The sequence below is a fragment of the Protopterus annectens genome, chromosome 10.part0, assembly GCF_019279795.1.
Source record: "Protopterus annectens isolate FY-2018-M chromosome 10.part0, PAN1.0, whole genome shotgun sequence".
NCBI classification, from domain to species: domain Eukaryota; kingdom Metazoa; phylum Chordata; order Ceratodontiformes; family Protopteridae; genus Protopterus; species Protopterus annectens.
Genome location: NC_056744.1, coordinates 11,897,579 through 11,917,018, shown reverse-complemented (window position 1 = coordinate 11,917,018; position 19,440 = coordinate 11,897,579). Strand labels below are relative to the sequence as shown.

General features: G+C 44.9%; 1 protein-coding gene across 2 annotated transcripts in view; it reads left to right on the top strand.

The window, feature by feature from the left end:
* TMEM94 (transmembrane protein 94) overlaps positions 1 to 19,440 on the top strand; it is a 2,655,014-nt gene that overhangs the window by 2,157,250 nt on the left and 478,324 nt on the right. For both annotated transcript variants that reach the window (XM_044084945.1, XM_044084944.1), the window contains one exon: positions 11,965 to 12,042. In XM_044084945.1, the coding sequence (XP_043940880.1) occupies positions 11,965 to 12,042 (78 nt within the window). The remainder of the gene's footprint in view (positions 1 to 11,964; positions 12,043 to 19,440) is intronic.

The window sequence follows — 19,440 nt, the reverse complement described above, 5'->3', positions numbered from 1 at the left end:
GGCCTAAACCAACCAATTTAATTTTCAACCTATTTTTCAAAATTAGCTGGACTGAGATTAACCTCTTCCCTTCCAAAATTCTCTTTAAAACTTACACACATTTTAATCGGTTATAACACTCTCTGACATGCATGTATATCTTTTTTTCTGTCCAGCAGGATCTACCATTGATGCATTTTTAACACAAGCAACTTTACAAATACATTTTTAACACAAGCATCTTTACAAATCAGTGTGATGTTAAATGACGTAAAATTATTTACAAAACTCCAAGTAGCCATGCTGGCATATGTTACACATGCACTGCCCTACTCTCCGTGGCACAGATGTCACTGTCTCATATCATCGCATCTGTATATATATTTTTTTCATTCTTGATTCTCGCTCCTTTCCTTCATAATTACAGCCATCTGTCCTAGCTGGGTCTACTAGTCGTCCCCCCCCCCCAAGAAACGTAATGCAGTGTGCCAGGGGCCAGTCATGGAGCAAGAAAACTGGGAGCTCAGCACATCTAAGCATCCATCCAGGGATCTTTTTGTGACCTACCCGTCCCCCCTTTGTGGTCCCAGTGGTATGCCTGGGAGGCTGGTGAGTAGTGGAGATATGTGGTATATTGCCCCATTTCCACAACATCTTAGGCATGTCTCTACCCTGTTCCCCTCATTAGGCATGGCTACCATATAACATTCTTAGCCTCTGCCAGGGAACATTGCTGGGTGCCTATGTCCATCCCTCCCTATGGCTCCTTCAGTTACCCAAGAAGCTAATCAAACCCGGGTCCCCTGGGCCATAGCCAGGGATTTATGCCTCTAAGACATCGGAGTGGGTCCTTGAATGCATATTTTTAACTTTTAGCTTATGTGCACACTAATATTTAGCAGACTGACTTCATATGCACGTGCTTCTCTTCTCCATTTGAACCTGTCACATTTTTCAAAACTATTTGCTTCAGTAAGAAAACACAAGCAAAAAAATTAAACAGATTCCCACATCCCTTTTTAACTTACAACAGGTACACAAAACTATGTGCATTTTTAAAAGATCAAGTTTACCCTTCAGATAGGAGCCACTAGCCCAAAGTGAAGGCTGCATCTCAGGTTTTGCCTATTCTACAGTTAAGGTCCAATGATAAAGTACATGTTAGAGCCTGTATTCCCACCTACACTAATTTCTGTCTGTTCTTTTCTTATTTCAGACTCCCCCCCCCCACCCCCGATATAAAAACCTGCATTCTTTCAGTAAGCATTAGCTTTTAGCCTTAATAAAAAGTGCACTGCTACCTTTAAATAAATAAGTTCTTCACCTCCCACATTTTAAAACAATAATGTGAAGTTGTTAAATCTCGCCGTGTATTCTCACTGATGGGTTCGGAGCCGATAGCAAAGCTCAAGGTTTGCCAGTTGCTCGAGACCAAGCCCCTTATCCCACAATGTACTGCTGGAATTACCCCAGATCTAGTTTGCCACGGCAAGAGAGATCTCTGTGATCCAGCTAGCTCGGACCATTTGTGAAAAATAAAATAGCAAGTTTTGATAAAAAATTTTCTTTTTTCTCTTAGATATTTTCATATAGACAGTTTGTTAGTGTTAACATTTTAATAATACAATCAGTAGTTTCTGATAGTTAGTGCCCTGTTGGCTTAGTTATTTTGTATGGGCCTTTTAGCCCTATTTAGAGTTAATATCTCTCTTTTCTTGTAGTCAGGGTTTTTCTCAGTGGGCCTATTTAGCCCTGTATTTGTAAATTTATAGTTTAACTGTCATAGATAGTGCCCGATTTGGGCTTAGTTGCTTTCCTTAGTTAGTGTGGGTCTTTACAAGCAAAGTAAGGACTTCACTGTATTAGTTTCAGTATACTGGTTTTTGTTTTCTACTATTTACTATGTCAGATGACAAGGAAAAGTCCCATCCTAAATATGGATTTAAGAAATGCCCAGATTGTGGGCAGAAAATGTCCATCACTGACGGACGTATTCAATGTGTTTACTGTCTGGGGGCTAAACACCTCGAAGACACTTGCAGCGTTTGCCATTCCTTTTCCTTCAAGAGTCCTCTTGGAGAGAAGGAGGAAGCTAATTGACAGGGGATTACTGCAGCATTCCTTTTCTGAGGTGTTAAGTAGCCATGAAGGTACTAGTATATCTTGCAAATCCTCCAAATCTTCAAAATCTTCGGATCCCAAAGTTGCAAAAAAGGCAAAATCTTCAGAGGAAGGGTCATCAGTTCTACAGACCTCAGAACTGAGTGTTCCTTTGATTCAGAGCCAGCTCTCAGTATTGGAGCCGGTCTTTGAGGTTCCCCCTTCTCCTCTGCTCCAGTCAGCACCTTTGGTGCATTCATCTAAGTCTTCAGTCAGCCTTTCAGATTTGGACATGGATCGGCTAGTGCAGAAGCTTTTACAGGCACCAGGACTTGCCAAATTGTTGTCGGCCCCAACCAGCTCCTCAGTGCCAAAGACTATTGAACTGGATTAGTCTACTCCTCCTCTGAGCCGTACTGGACCCTCGGAGCCAAAGAAACCTGAACCGATGATTGTTGAACCCTTGGAGCCGATACCCGCACTGGTGTTATTGGCTCCATCTACTTGGACGTCTTCAGCGCCGACTGAGGACTCTAGGAGCCGACGCTCTCCCATTGGGTCCAGAGAGGATAGTCAGACCGATTTGTCGGTGCCGACTCTTCCTCTCGGGGCTTTGGCTCGGATGAGCTCGGCTCCTACCTTGGACTCGGAGCCCATGGTTTCGGTGTGGGAGGAACAGACGGCCCTTTTGGGTCCGTCCACTCCTTCTCGTCGGAGCCATGGCGCTTTCGATGCTATGAGGAGAGTCCTGTCTCCCAAGACAACGTCAGCATCGGTTCGGCCTTCCCTTTCCCCTCAAGCTCCTGTGTCTGCTTCTTCGTCTACCAGTCCCCCTAAGCATCCCCTGCTCTTCTGACACCTCCCCAGATCCCCCCACTGAGGAGGTGCCCAGGAAGAGACTGTGCAAGAGGAGGCACTTAGACTCCCCACAGGAGTCTTTGACATCTGACACGGACTTGGATGAGTCAGAAGGGTCCCCTCAATCCCCCTCTGAGGATATTTCCTTTGCAGAGATATTAGAGATCTTTAGTCAGAAGGGCGATTGGCAGTCCAAGAACCCTACTGAGGACGAGTCCATGCTCTTGAAGGCTTTTGGGTCTCAACCTTCCACTTCTTGGGTGTCTCCGCCTTATGAGGAGCTTATGGAACTGATCTCTCGTAAGGCGTGGGAGTCACCAGAGGCCATGGAACCTGTCCCTCGCAAGCCAAATAAATTCATGTCTGCCCCAGTGGACAAGCCATTTTTGACCAAGGGAGTGCCTGTTGATGCCATGGTGGTAGCAGCAGCCACCAAAAAGGAAGTGTCTGAAACATCCGCATCTATCCATCCTCCTAACAGAGATTCTAGGATCATGGATAGATATGGGAAACGCATGTTTAGTTCAGTGACTTTTTCTCTGCGATCACTGAACTACTTAACCCATTTTATGAGACTACAAAGAGATCTCATGAAAGAGCTAGGAGATACTCTCCAGGGTGCGGTAGCTGCAGGGGTGGCCGACAAAGTCAACGCACAGCTCGCTACCCTAAACTCAGTTGTAAACTCGTCCATAGGTCTCATATCTTATGTAGCTGATGGTTTGAGTAGAGCCGCTAGTTCGGGCATTGCTCTCCGAAGACAAGCCTGGATGCGTCTCTGTTCCTTTGCGGAACCCTTTAAGTCTTCCTTTATCAACACCCCATTCGATGGCTCATCACTGTTTGGGCCTAAAGTAAAGGAAACTTTAACCAGGTGTGAGCAGGAAGGCAAGACCTTATCTGCCGTTGGAGTCCATTTTTCTACCCCTATTCGGTCCTACCCCAAGGGCCCTAGGGGAGGGAAAATGTGGTACCGAAAAGCACAGGGAGCCTTTAGGACACACCTGGAGAAACCCCCTCTAGAGGCAGAGGAGGGGGTTATAACGGAAGACGCCACCCCCGCGGCAGAGGGGGTCCGCAGCAACAGGGTGACAGGGGTCAGTTCTCTGGTCAACCCTACCAGTGCCCCTGAAAGGGGGCCCGGGTGTTCGGCTCTGGAGGCAGTTGGGGGTTGCTTGTCTTTGTACCCAGAAGCCTGGCTAAACATAACATCAGATACATGGGTACAAAGCATCATTTCCAGAGGATATTTCGTACCGTTCTCTACCCCTCCCATTCCTGTAAACAGAATCCCAGATGTTCCACCCAGTCTCAGGGAACAAACAGTTGTAGAGGTCCACAAATTGCTAGAAAAAAAGAGTCATTCAACCAGTCCCAGCAGACCAAGTTGGATTCGGAACTTACAATTCTTTTTGGTACCAAAGAAAACAGGGGCTGGAGACCTATCTTGGACCTCAGCAGACTCCACCAGTTCGTAAAGAAAGAGAAGTTCTGAATGGTCACGCTTCAGTTCATTCTTCCCTTCCTAGGGAAAAGCAATTGGATGTGCTCCATAGTTCTCAAGGACGTGTACTATCGTATAAGGATGAACAGACGCTCCAGAGATCACCTGCTTTTCTGGCTGGGAGACGACCATTACCAGTTTCGAGCCCTGCCCTTTGGTCTCACTACAGCCCCCAGAGTGTTCACCAAATGCATGGCAGTGGTTACGGCTCACCTGAGGCGTCTAGGATTCCAGGTGTTTCCATACCTAGATGATTGGCTCCTCACCGCTACCACCAGGCATCAATTGACTCAGGCAACACAATACACTTTGACACTCTGCCATCAATTAGGCATTACAATCAACTTCGAAAAGTCTGCCTTATCGCCATCGCAGCATACCATTTTTATAGGAGCAGAGTTAGATGCCTCAACTACCACTCTACGTCTTCCAATAGAAAGAGTCTCGCTTCTCCGCCAACATGTCAGCTCACTGGTGTCAAAGAACAAAACTACAGCAGCAGAGGTCTTGAAGGTGCTAGGTTTGATGGCGGCAGCAGTCCTGGCTATACCACTTGCAAGGATGCATATGCGAATTCTTCAATGGCTCCTCTTTGCTCAGTGGTCTTACCAGAAACTACTGATGCACCACATGATTCTCATCTCGGATTCTTGCAAGAGAGACCTTCGGTGGTGGTTGACGTCTCTTCATGTCACAATCGGAAGACCCTTTGCCCCCCCCCCAGTAGCCACTGTGACCACGGATGCTTCCCTGATAGGGTGGGCATTTTCAGGGAAAGACTGCCCATGGCACATGGACGGATCAAGAGTCACATCTGCACATCAATGTTCTAGAGTTGAGAGCGGTACTTCTGGCATTGCAGTACTTTCAGGACTCTCTTCCTCTAGGAACTATTGCAATTCAGACGGACAACATGTCAGTAGTCTGGTACTTGAACATGCAAGGTGGAACCAAGTCTTTACCCCCTTTGTCGAGAAGCCCTCAGGGTCTGACAATGGGCTGTGTCGTCCCAGCATTTTCTGTTAGCAACGCACATACTGGGGAAATCCAACATGATAGCGGACAAGCTAAGCAGGGCAATATTGCTCCCTCATGAGTGGTGTCTCAAACTACAGGTTGTGGAGTTGATTTTCCGCATATGGGGCCAGCCTTGCTTCGACCTCTTTGCCAGCCACATCAGTTCAAAATGCAGAAGCTACTTTGCCCTAATACTACCTCCAGGACATCCCGCAAGAGATGCACACTTACACGATTGGCCCCTGGGTCTCCTTTATGCATTCCCACCCTTCCCATTGATACCCAGATTTTTACAGAAAGCAAAATCACTGGGAAGGACTGTTATCCTCATAGCCCCCTACTGGCCTTGACAGATTTGGTTCTCGTTTCTCCACCATCACCTGTTGGAAGATCCATGGATCCTGGACCCAGTTCTGGACCTTCTGACACATCCATCAGGGGACCTCCATCCTTCTCTGCAGTCCCTGAAACTGACTGCTTGGCTAATCCACTTCCCCTAATTGCCAGGCTTCTTTCAATTTCAGAAGATACAAGACAAATTCTCTTGTCTTCTCACAAGCCATCCACCAGGAAATTATACGGCAGAAAGTGAAAAAGGTTCTCAATTTGGGCCAACACACAGAAAATTGACCCTTTCCGAGCTATGCTATTGTCCATTTTAGAATTCTTGACAAAGATTTTTAAGGAAGGGGCAGCAGCTGCTACAGTTCGAGTCCAGTTAGCTGCCATCTCAAATTTCCACCTTGGATTTGGTGGCTCGAATGTTATGGGCCATAAGTTATCTAAAACTTTTCTAAAGGTGTTCTTCACATGAGACCTGCTGTCAAAATTCCCTATTCTCCCTGGAATTTGAACTTTATGCTGTCTCAAATTATTCTTCCCCCTTTTGAACCAGCATTGTCTTGTGATCTCAAATATTTATCCTGGAAAACTAATTTTCTAGGGGCCATTACTTCTGCCCGCAGAGTGTCAGAACTTCAAGCATTATCTGTCAGACCACCTTACATGATTTTCCATGCTGATAGAGTATCTCTCAGAACAAACCCCTCATTTTTACCTAAAGTCTGTTCTGAATCCAGTATCAATCAGGTCATTGAGCTGTCAGTCTTTTTTCCCCAATCACTCTAAAAAATTGGAATACATGCTGCACAAACTTGATGTACACAGACAGCTCAGATTTTATCTTGACAGAACTAAGGATATTAGAAAATCAGATCAACTTTTTGTATACTTCTCAGAAGCCAGGAAAGGTAATCCAGTGGCTAAAATAACTTTATCTAAATGGTTGTCAGATTGTATATCCTTTGTTTATCCAAATGCGAGCATGCCATTGACACACAAACCTAAGGCTCATTCTACCAGAGCCGTTTCTACATCTTTTGCCTTTCAAGCTAAATTGCCCCTTGACAATATTTGTGCTGCAGCCACTTGGTCTAAGCCTCATACCTTTATCACGCATTACAAAGTAGATAAGGCTTCCAGGGACCAGGTCTTCCTTTGGTTCCACGGTACTGAAGAACATACTTCCATGAGCCACCCAAGATTGAGGGTGCTAGGGGCGCTACCCATCAGTGAGAATAAATGGCAAGATTTAACAACTTCACATAAAGAAATTATGTACTTACCATAACGTTCCATGTGAGTTGTTTATCTCGCCTTTATTCTCATGTCCCTCCCTCCTTCCCACTCCTGGCTGACAGTTGACTTAGAGGCTAGGACCATCCTGGTTATTCATTATTTCTTCTTCCCCTTCGGGAAGTGCTTCCTTGTAGAAATAAATAAAAGGGTATGTATATTTATACTCGCAGCAAACAAGATCTGAGGTAATTCCAGCAGTGCATTGTGGGATAAGGGGCTTGGTCTCGAGCTACTGGCAAACCTTGAGCTTTGCTATCGGCTGTGTCGGAGCTGAGAATCGTCTCCGAACCCATCAGTGAGAATAAAGGCGAGATAAACAACTCACATGGAACGTTATGGTAAGTACATAGCTTCTTTTCTTTTTCACTAAACTACTTCCAGTGTTCCATTAAATGTTAATTACATTGTATTTGTACATTTCACTCTGCAGATAAGTTTTCAGACCTCTCATGATTAATTGCTTGCATCTGTAGACTTGTCTCCCACTGAAAGCCGTTGTCAATGGAGAAAATTGACAATGTGTTTGCAAATACAAGAAGGAACTACCATTCCACATTTTTCATAATTTTTATCTTTTACTTAAAACATTATCTATGTCTTAAAAGAAGGACATTTAAGCTACGTATCCACCTCTAAAAAATGTGAGGAGAAATTATCTTAATTTTATATATAATGTGATCAATGTGCTTTTATATCCCTACTACCACAGGAGCCCAACATCACATTATTAACTTTAACTTGCTTCTTTGCTTCTTTCTAGCTTTTCTTATTTGTTTGAGCCTGGATATCATACATTTAAGAAAAAGTACTTTTTTTATTTCATATCTTTCATATTTTCAGCAGTCACTGATAAGACTCTCCCCACCTCACATTTAAAATAACCCCACTTGTACACTATATAAAACTAGTTGACATGCAATTTGCATTGTAAAATGTTTATACAAGTATTAGTAAGAATAAAAACAGTTTTGCTTAGTTACTGCTTCACTTCATTCAGTGTCTTTCTAAACATTAATAACACAAAGTAAAGTATATGCTTTACAGTTCACCCACCAGTTTAACATAGTCAACAAAATTCTACTCTTTCTTTGCCACGTTTTCTTGCAAAGCCACATTTCACGTTTCTTCCTATTTCTAATAGGATTGATGGTCTGTCTAACTAATTTCACAATGTTGCCGCCTTTTTCCTTGATATCTCCATTGCACCATTGTCTGATTCAAGTCCAAGGTACTCTTAATTCTTTTAGTCATCTCCTTTGTTTCTTTGTCACTCAAGCATTCTCTTTTGGAGCATTAGAAAAGGTTTCACTGCCAAAGTCTGTCTGTGGTCTTTGTTATTAATAGTCCGCATCTGCTTGCTGGCTAAATTTATATTTTCTCATTAGAATGTTCTTCTCCCAAAATTTCTTCTATCCTCTAGGAAACAAAAATCATTCTGAAGGCAGCTGTGCTCTCAGACCTGCTTCTCGACATTCCCTGATTGCTGGGAGAAAAAAAATTTTTCTGTCCTGCTTGGTGTGCAGTGAACAATAAAAATCTCCCACAAACACTCAGGTGTCCCCAGTTTTTAATACTTTTTCCTTCTGCCACAATCTTGTTAGCAGCAACTCCTTGTGCTGCTATGATTGTATCTTTGCTAATACAGGTCGTAGCTGTTTTCTCATGGCAGTATTTGAAGCATACACATGATGTGCCCTCGTAATTAACAGATCCTGCTGTGGAGCACCAGTCTAGTTGCTTATTTTTTCTTTCATAAAATTAATACAGTCTCTTCCTTCTGGTTACTCTGGTATAGGAGGAAATCACGTTTTCTCTCAATGCTTTGTCCTGTACTATTTTTTGTTGCAGCTGCTCTTGACAGATTCACATTCAGCCGGCCTTTTTTCATTCTAACCTCTAATTTTTCCATTTTTAACAGTTTATCTAAATTGCTAAAGCTTCAACTTTATTTGAATTATTATATTCTTTCAGTGTTTCACTAATTTTAAACCCCTCTGAGTGCATCTGATTTGTTTTCCCTCCAAGTTACTGGAAGTCACTTCCTATACTGAAACTGAAACTTGAACTGTGTTTTACTAAACAGCTGCACGATTATTCCTAGCCAGAATTTTTTCTTCTCTCTCTCATTTTTTCACTATAACGTGGGAATATTGCAGGTTAGAGAAAACAAACAAAACTCTTTAACTGCTAAAGTTGGCTCAAATTAAAACAGTTGGAACACAAAAGAAAGAGCACATCACCACGAAAGTCTGTAGGCCAAATCACTACTAAAAACTTTAATTAACTCAAAACGTAAAAATAAAAACAGAGCCTTTAAAAATCACAATAAGCGCTTTCTGCCATAGCCTTCATCAGATCATTAAAACTCCAGCTCTCTCTCTCATTTAAGGGCTCTACCTGTTTTTATGTTTACGTTTTGAGTTCATTAAAGTTTTTAGTAGTGATTTGACCTACAGACTTTCATGGTGATGTGCTCTAATTTCTTTTGTGTTAGAATATTGCAGGTTACACCTTTTTTGCATTTCACTCCTCAGTTTTATTTTCTATGCAATACCATTCAAACTTTTGAATTCCATTTCATATAAGTTAGTCACCAGGTAGCTTTATGGTTTGGTGTGGTTTGTAGTGGAAATTTGAACCAAAGTGGAAAGTTGCAACAGTGAAGGTAAGTGTTAGTTTTATATTTAGTAAAAACTGGAAAAGGGAAAAAATGTAATTAATGTGTATGTCAATGAGATATAAAATGTAGAATACTTTATTTTATGTAAAAAATCTGTTGCATTCCTATGTTAGAATTGTGGAAATGCAAAAAAAAAAAAAAGAACTTTTTTTTAAACATGATGATTAGAAAATAAGCTCAGTTGCTGTTAAGTAGCTGGCACACATGGTAGGTGCAACCTGGACGGAAGAAATTGCGTCCTGAGGAATACTGTTTCTGAAGTTCCAAAAAATGCAGTGCGGCAGGAAATAGCATTTGGTGCTTCTGCAAAGTAGCTTTGCCACTGACAGCATGTAAGGTATGCTTATGCTAAGAGTTAAGTCCACTCACATATAAGATGACTGAGTGAAACGGTAACAACTATGTATACAACAGTAGCTTTTTATCAGCTGCATTTCTGAGAAATTACATGGTACACACACTCTTGAATGGCAGTTCTCTTTTAACTACAACTGCCATGTCATTACTTTGTACACATGCTACTTCTTTAATCCTCTGACGGAATGGAGTGAAATTTATCTGTTGACCAGATAGGTGGGCTGGTCTAAAGACAATTTTCAGCTGTGACTGACAGGCAGAAGAGATAGTGGGTAACTTTATACAGTAAACTCTCAGTTAACTGGCACCCATGGGGATTGATAGATGCCAGATAACTGTAGTTTCCTCTTGCTTGAGTTACTATTACAAATAGGCCTGACTAATTCTGTACCCTATACTATTTGTTTGGTTTGACTTGGTCTCAGGTTGGGGAGAGAGGGAATTTATTCCTCGCTTCCTTTTTAAAACTCTAAAACTCTAAAAACATAGGTTATATTTCTGTGGGGGGGGGGGGGGTGTACAACTCATGGAAATGTTACTGTATTTCTTCGATTTTTTTTTTTTTTTTGCCAGTGCTGGTTGAGTTCTGGTTAACTGAGAGTTTATTGTTTATTTGACTGACCAACATAAGTGGTCGATAGGTAACAGAGGTTAATGTATATTGAACATTTTATGGAAAACAGGAAAAGAGTATTAAATAGTTTTAGCAAGAGGAAGCATGTTAGTGAGTTAAGTAAAATAGTTTGTGAACAGTTAGTGGTTCTTTATGGCTTTTCTAAATTTCAGAAGTCTGAATGTTTATGGTGTTAAGTGGGAGTGATTTCTAGATAAAATAGCTTAAAACACTGTCTCTGTGGAAGTAAGTACAAATGAGGTTCTTAGAAGTTTGAGGACCTGGTTAATAAGAGCATCGAGGGTAGTGTTGGGTGGTGGTGATAACTTGTGTGCTAGCAGTGGTCAGGAGTCAAGGTGAAGTAGTTAAAATAAAATTATGTGGGAAAGTATGGTAGCATGTTCCATTAAGTAGAAGCGTGATGTTGAGTTAAGTAGCAAATATTGATGAGTTTGGAACTGTTAAGGATTGTAAGAGTTGCTAAAAGTAAGTGAAAATATACATTTGAGTTTAAGAATGAGCACATTTTTGCTGCTGTGTTTCAGCTGTACGTTGGTACGGTGACAGCCAGGTTTGATTTGACAGAGAACTTTGTAGTATAGACTTTAATTTGCTGCTACAGGTTAGTGAGACAAGTCAAGAACTACACAAAGAAAACCATATTCCTGTTCTCCCAGTTTTACTTTGGAGTGTGTCCTTTAGTGTGTATGGACAGTGGTATTGTGACACCACTATGCATTCCACTTCCAGACCGCAGGAGAAAATTAATGCCCTTTGAGACTGTCTTCCTTGTATCTCCAATAGTTCTCTCTCTTGCTTAACAAGCTGTTCCCATTTGGTAGTTGTAGCCTTGAGTTAAACCAGGAGTTCATTGGTGGAAGGAAAGTACTAGGGAAATGGGTAGCAGGGAATAGTCTCAGTAGTAATAGTAATGACTGGGTTATAGTGATAATCTAGCAATCTGCTCTACTGTGTAGATATTAAAACAGTATCTTGAATTGATGTCTCTGCAGCTGGGCTAACTCAGTAAGTGCTGAATTGGTAGAAACCCGCTTGTTTCCATTGTGTTAAGACAATATTTTATTGAGAGATTGTTGCTGTAAATGCAGCGTCCCTCATAACTAAGTGATTTTGACATTTTTTTTTATTTTGGAAAGCAGTTACCTAAAAGCATGTTGCTTGAGTAATTGACATTTTGTTTCTTTTGTTGATTTGCAGGCTCGACACACATCCTATGGTATAAGGAAATGCTTTCTGTTCTTGTTTCAGTGTCAACTTACTCTGGTCATTGTACAGGTTAGTGCAGTTTTTGTATAGCAAATTATTTGTAAGTTAGAAAAACTTTACTGTGGAAATTGGTTGGAGAGTGCTGCTAAGGCATGCATATAGATCACTAAAATTATTTGCATGAGAGATGCTGTCATCGTAACTGTTCATGTTTGGTACTTGGTTACTGGGGTGCCAGTAAGTGTTTGTTTTAAACACAGTGGCTGCAGAGTAACTGGATTTTACTGAATTCTGCCCTTGGCATACTAACTGCAATTGTCTGAAAGGTTGGGATAAAACTGAGCTGTATTCTAGTCTACTGGCATAACTCTTAGAAAAGATTTCTGACAGTGGCAAGGTGGATGTGGGACTTGCCTCTTTGGAGAAGGGGGAATATGGAACAAGAACTGAGCACTCCTTTGTTTAGATCTCCATGATGCTCTGGCAAAGTGACTCCAGTTTGTTGTAGTATGGCATTCTGCTGCAAACCATATTGTCTGAAAAGTCATTGTTGCAGGGAAAGGGCTGCTAAAACACAAGTTCTTAAGTGATTGTGTTTAAAATATGGTGGAGTAAGTCTGGTTTTGACTGATTTTGCACAATCAGTATAGCTGTCCACTTATATTTGTATGTGGCTTGTTTAGACAACGTCCTCAGCACATTGCATAGATGGAGTGGTATGCGGAGAGCAGATGCCCAGAATGGGGAGAAAAGAAACCCCAGTCTCAAAGTTTAGACTAGTTGCATTGTGCAGTCACTACAGTTCTCTAATCCAGACAGGGAACATTTTCATGTTAATTTTCTGAATAACTTTGATCTTAATATATGCCAAATGCAGAAAATGAGCATCTTTGGATTGGTGTATAACATAGCCATCCTGAAATAAAACCAAAACATTAAAAATTATTGTATTGTACTTCAAGTTGTAGATGGCATTTGTTTCAAAATAGTTCATGCAGCAAGTAGGAACACCACTGCTGGATGCAGTACGTTTTGCCATTTTTCTTCAAATCCATGCAATGGAAACTTTTGACTAGTAGTGGTATGTCTGGTACTCCCATGCCGCTTATTGCAGTTTACTTCTCATCATGCCATACTTGTCTTTAGAAGAATAAAAAAAAAATAAAACGGTCAGAGTATTTTTCTGAAATATCCCTGCTGACAATTTAAACATTTTTTTAACAAGATCTTAATACGTGCATTATGTACTGTACCAGTGAGTAAAAATGCCTGTTAACAGTTCATATTTTTTTATGTGGAATAGACTCAGAAAATGTATTGGCAGAAAAATATACTAGAATAGTGTGTGTGTGTGTGTGTGTGTGTGTGTATATAATGCATACACACACACACACATATATATGTATGTGTGTGTAGATATATATAAATATATATGTAAATTTATAATGTATATATGTATTTTAGTGCTGTATTCTACACCAAGTCCTACAGTGTGCCTTTAAACTTGCAAAATAGTAAAAATACATATTCAAGCTGGAAGTGAAGATCAGACTTTTATAGTACATGATATTGTTTTTCTAACTGTGCTACATTTTAATGCTTACATCAAGCAGGCTTTGCGTTTTAGAATTTTTCAGCTTTTCCACCATACCTTGAAGCATATTTCCAGCCTGATAACTGAGCTGCAAATTACCCATGTTAAGTTAAAGTAGGATCTGAAGTAGGATATTCATTTGTCTGCAACCTGTGGGTTATGGATCCGATATCGGATCCGAACCGGCATGGTTTTCCAGCTATGGATCCAAGCTCTCAGCTCCTCCCCTCACCCATAATGCCCTGCTCTACCCTCATGACCCCAGATCTCGTTTGCCGCGCTGGTGACTGGATTTGGGTTCATTGCTCTCAGCTAAGTGGTGATTTATTACCTGTTAAAACAGAAAGTTTTAAGTTTTTTGTGTAATTCTGTGTGAAAGTTTAGGTTTCCCTCCTTGATAGTTTTATTTTGAGTTAAATTAAGTAATTTTTTTTCCCTCCCCTCGCTGTTGCGTAGAGTGTGTGTGTGGGCCTGTGTGTCTTTTCTTTTAAGTTACTTTTAGTAGCTTTGTAGATTATGGCTGATCAGCCTAAATCTATCTTTTCCAAATGCTCCGAGTGTGGCCATAAGCTCTCACCGGCTGATGGCCACACTCGGTGTGTTAAGTGTCTCGGGGTTGAACACCTCACATCTGGCTGTTCCATATGTGCAGGGTTCAACCCCAGGGCACTGAGGGAGCGGAGGTCCAAGCTTGTCTTGGCGGGTCTTTTACCGCCAGACTCGGCTCCGGCCTCCGCTCCTTCGGGAACTACTGTGGCTACAGTTGTTCCCCCTGTGGCACCCCCTCCTGCTCCTGGGACTCAACCTCCCGCTTCTGGAGAGGAGAGGGATGCTAGTAAAAAGGACCGGAGGGAGAAGCACCACTAGCGGCGGGCCGAGACCTCTGTTTCGGCCCCGCCAGCCAAGCGGGCTTCTCCCCCGGCTCCGTTGTCGGTTCGGTCTCCTCCTTCTCGGCTCCGGTCCCCTGTGTGCTTTTCACGGGTCCTGAGGAGGAGGAGACCCGATCTCCGTCGAGGCTATCGAGGAGGCACTCCAGGCCTACCTCGGTAGCCTCGTCGAGATCTACACATAGCCTTTCTGATGCTGATCTGTACGGATGATGAGAAGGTTCATCCAGGCCCAGATGCAGATGGGAGTGCTCTTGCCTCCCCCCCCTCGGGGGGGGAGCTCAACACCCTTTTTTAAGCCTATTGCTCCTTCTCCGACCCGCTATCCGGGTTCGGAGCAGCTGGAGCCGAGCAGGGGTGGGTCGGCGCCGATAGTACTTCGGATCCGACCCTGCCCTCGAGTGCGTCGGACCCGACCTCTCGGAGCCTGGATCCGAGCTTCGGATCCGGGGGGATCAGTGCTCCTTCGGCGCCGTCTGTGTCGGAGCGTACTGTCCCTTCGGATCCGAGTGCTTCGGCGCCGGCTCCGGTCCACTCCTCGGATCCGAGGGGGAGCCGATTGTCGGATCCTTTGGTCGAGGTCGGCTCCCCTTCGGCTTTTGATGTAGTGGAGAGGGCTCTGTTGAGGGTCTCCGGACCCCCGGCACTTGTTTCGGCTCCGTCCCGCACTCCCTCTGCACTGGGCCAGGCTTCCACCATCCGGCCCCTGGGACAGCCCGTTTCTGTGCCCCAAGTTGCTCCTATGGAGCAAATTGCTGCTGCGAGGACTCCTCTAACAGCAGCCAGAGGAGGTCCCTCGCAAGCATCTGCAAAAGGAGGCACATTGACTCCCCGAGTCTCTCACAGAAGACACGGACTTGGAGGAAGGGAAGGCTCCCCACGGTCACCCCGAGGATGTCTCCTTAGGAGACATCATTAAAATGGTCCGTATCAGGGGGTGGTCTGCCCCAAGTCTTCCTCGGACGAGTCCGTGTTCTTGGAGGCATTTGAAGCGGGCCCGTCTACCTCTTGGGTGTCCCCTGCCGACCCCTGGTGGACCTTATTACCACCAGGGCGTGGAAGGAACCGGACACCGTGGAGCCAATTCCCAAAAGACCGGATAGGATCCTTAGTCCGCCATCCGACCGGACCCATTGGAGTAAGGGGCCTCCGGTAGATGCCATGTTGACGGCGGCCACAAAGAGGGAACTGGCTCAGGAGAGTCCCTCAGTCCACCCACCGAGCAAGGAGTCTCGGATGATGGACCGCTTGGGGAAGCGGATGTTCAGTTCGGTGACCTTCTCGGTAAGGGCGCTGAACTATTTGGCACATGTCATTCGGATGCAGCGAGATCTTATTAAGGAATACGCTGCATCCCCCCCTGAGTCCATTTCGGAGGAGGACAGAGTTCTGCACTCCACCCGTATGGCCACTCTTAGGTCAGTTACAAATACTTCTATGCGGCTACTCTCCCATGCAACGGAGGGCGCCGCTAGAGCTGCGGGGACAGGACTGGTCACTAGACGTCAGGCCTGGCTCCGTCCTCATTTTTCTGAGCCCTTCAAAGCGTCGTTTAACGCCCTTTGATGGTTCTGCTCTGTTTGGCAAGACCGTTCGAGGCGTTGACCCAGAGCGAAAAGGACGGAAGACGCTGTCTGCCGTCGGAATCGCTTCTCTGCACCCCAGAGGCCCTATTCTAGGAACCAAAAGGGTCAGAAGAAGATGTGGTTCCGGATGTCGCAGCAGTCCCAGCCTGCTCCGGACAACCAGTCCTTCCGTGGCAGAGGAGGACAGGGAGGACGCCGCCCTAGAGGCAGAGGGGCTCCCAGAAACTTCGGGTCCAGGGAACCTTTCTCTGAACGGCCCGCGCAGCAACCCTGAGGGTTGCCCGACTGCTCTACTCTGGAGGCAGTCGGGGGACGTTATTCGGGGCACCTAGCGGCATGGGAGTCCATAACATCGGACCGCTGGGTTCTCCAAATCATATCCAGGGGATATCGCATTCCTTTCCTTCACCTTCCAAAGTTGAAGTCCCTCCCAGGCGTCCCACCCGGTCAACGGATGTCCGCTTTGGCAGAAATTGGCCATCTGCTAAAGAAAAGAGCCATCCAGCCCGTTCCCCCAGACCAGATCGGATCAGGGTTCTACTCCAGATTCTTTTTAGTGCCAAAAAAGACGGGGGAACTAAGACCAATCCTAGACCTCTCTCTCTTGAATCTGGCAGTCCCCAAAGAAAAATTCTGAATGGTCACTCTGCAATCTATTCTCCCCCTTCTGGGAGAAAATCACTGGATGTGCTCGATAGACCTCAAGGACGCGTACTACCACATCCTGATGGACAGGCGCTCAGGAGGTTTCTCCGCTTCGGCTGGGAGCCAGTCACTACCAGTTCGGGTCCTTCCCTTTGGTCTCACCACAGCCCCCAGGGTGTTCACCAAAGTATTAGCAGTGGTAGCGGCCCACCTGAGGCTTTAGGGGGTGCAGGTCTTTCCCTACCTGGACGACTGGCTTCTTACCGCCCCAACAAGGCATCTACTTCTATTGGCGAGACTCCTTTCTCCATCTTGCTCCCTCTCTGGGCATCACAATAAATACAAAAAGTCCAACCTGGCGCCCACACAGCTCTTAGATTTTATAGGGGCCAGGCTAGACACAAGGAGTTCTGAGCCTTCCTCACTGCGGACAGAGTTCTAAATCTGCAGCTCCAGGTGCGGGCCATTCTCCATTCAAGTTCTGTTCCAGCGGAGTTGGTCCTGAGGGCTCTAGGGTCCATGGCATCGGCTATAGCACTTCTTCCTCTTGCCAGGCTCAATATCGCATTCTACAGTGGACGCTCTTAGTACAGTGGTCATACCTTGCTCTCCCCATGCATCATCCCATAGCGATCAGCAAGGCTTGCAAGTGGTCCCTCTTGTGGTGGCTCCACTCCACGGATCTCCACAAAGGCCACCCTTTTGTGCTTCTCCCCTCGCCACGGTGACCACGGACGCCTCCCGCCTCGGGTGGGGGGCACTTTGGGCGGACCGTCCAAGGCACGTGGAGCGATTCAGAGACCTTACTGCATATCAATGTTCTAGAGATGAGAGCAGTGCTCTTAGCGTTGCTAGCACTTCAGGACTTTCTTCCCTTGGGAACAATTGCGATTCAATCGGACAACATGTCTGTTGTCTGGTACATCAACAAGCAAGGGGAACAAGGTCTTACCCTCTTTGTCGAGAGGCCATGAGAGTTTGGGAATGGGCAATCTCCACCAATCGCTTTCTAATAGCAACGCACATTCCGGTCGGTCCAACATCCTAGCGGACAAGCTCAGTCGCACCATTCTGACCCCTTACGAGTGGTCTCTCAATTGTCAAGTAGCGAACGCATATTCGCACGGTGGGGAACCCTTCATGCGATCTTTTGCTTCTCCCTCAAACACCAAGTGCGACAGTTTTTCGCTCTAATACCTCCTCCGGAGGTACCCCAAGAGACGCTCTGGTGCATGCTTGGCCACCCGGTCTTCTGTATGCCTATCCACCCTTGCCTCTGATGCTCCAAGTTCTTCAGAAAGCCTCTCGGGTGGGTTGCAGAATGATTCTCATTGCTCCATTCTGGCCTCGACAGATCTGGTTCCCCTTCCTAAGGTCTCACTCGGTGAATCCTCCTTGGATTCTAGATCCCATCCCGGATCTGATATCCCATCCATCCTGCATTCCTCCTCCGAATCTGGACAACCTGAAGCTGACCGCTTGGCTGCTCCAGTTCCACTCTTGATAAGGACTCCCGGTATTTCTTCACCGGTAAAAGCAATTTTGGTGGCGGCTCATAAACCATCCACTAGAAAGGTTTACCGAAGCAAATGGAAACGTTTCTCTTTGTGGGCGGAGCGGCAAGGCCTGAATCCTTCACGGTTCCTCTCCCTTTAGTGCTTGACTTTCTAACCACTCTCTTTAACGATGGTGCCAGCAGTTCCACAGTCAAAGTACAACTGGCGGCAATTTCTCACTATCACATTGGCCATGACTCTAATCCTCTTATGTCAGCCAAATTGTGTAAAATTTTTCTTAAAGGTACTTTTCTTCTCGGGCCCCCTATAAAACAAGCAGTTCCTCCTTGGGACCTTTCTCTGGTCCTACAGGCCTTGACCGCCCCTCCTTTCGAGCCAGCGGCTACGGTGGATCTCAAATTCTTGTCCTACAAGACAGCCTTTTGGTAGCCATTACATCAGCCAAGAGAGTTTCTGAACTTCAAGCATTATCAGCTAAACCTCCTTACTTGGTATTTCATCCGGACCGTGTCTCCCTCAGGACCAACCCGTCTTTTCTTCCTAAAATCGCTTCTGAAGCAAACATCAATCAATCCATTAACCTCCCTGTTTTCTTCCTAAATATGAAAACAAAGGTGAATATAAGCTACATTCACTAGATGTTCACAGGCAACTTAGATTTTATCTGAACAGGACAGCTGGTCATAGGCAATCCGACCAGCTGTTTATTTCCTTTGCAAAATTCAATTTGGGCAAGCCAATCTCTAAAGTTTCTCTGTCCGCTGGATTTCACAGTGCATTTTATTGGCTTATCAAGCTTCAGGAAGGCCCGCACGGAGGGTGTTCATGCCCATTCAACCCGGTCAGTATCTACCTCGGCAGCCTTCAAGGCTAGGATTCCTCTAGATGATATTTGTGCAGCAGCCACGTGGGCTTCATCTCATACATTTATTTCCCACTATAAGTTGGATCTTGCATCTAGGGGTAGAGCATCCTTTGGCTCAGCGGTGCTCGGAATATCCTTCCATGATGGCCGCCCAAGATTCAGGTAGCTGGGGACTCTGTCCCACAGGTTGCAGACAAATGAATATCCTACTTCAGATTTAGAAGTTATGTACTCACCATAACGTTCCATCTGAGTAGGTGTATTCATTTGTCTGCAACCATCCCGCCCTCCTATCCCCCTGGCCTATCAGTTTCCTGCATATTCTATGTTACCCTTTTTAGGGTATTGTTGCTTTGGCAAACTCGATCTGAGG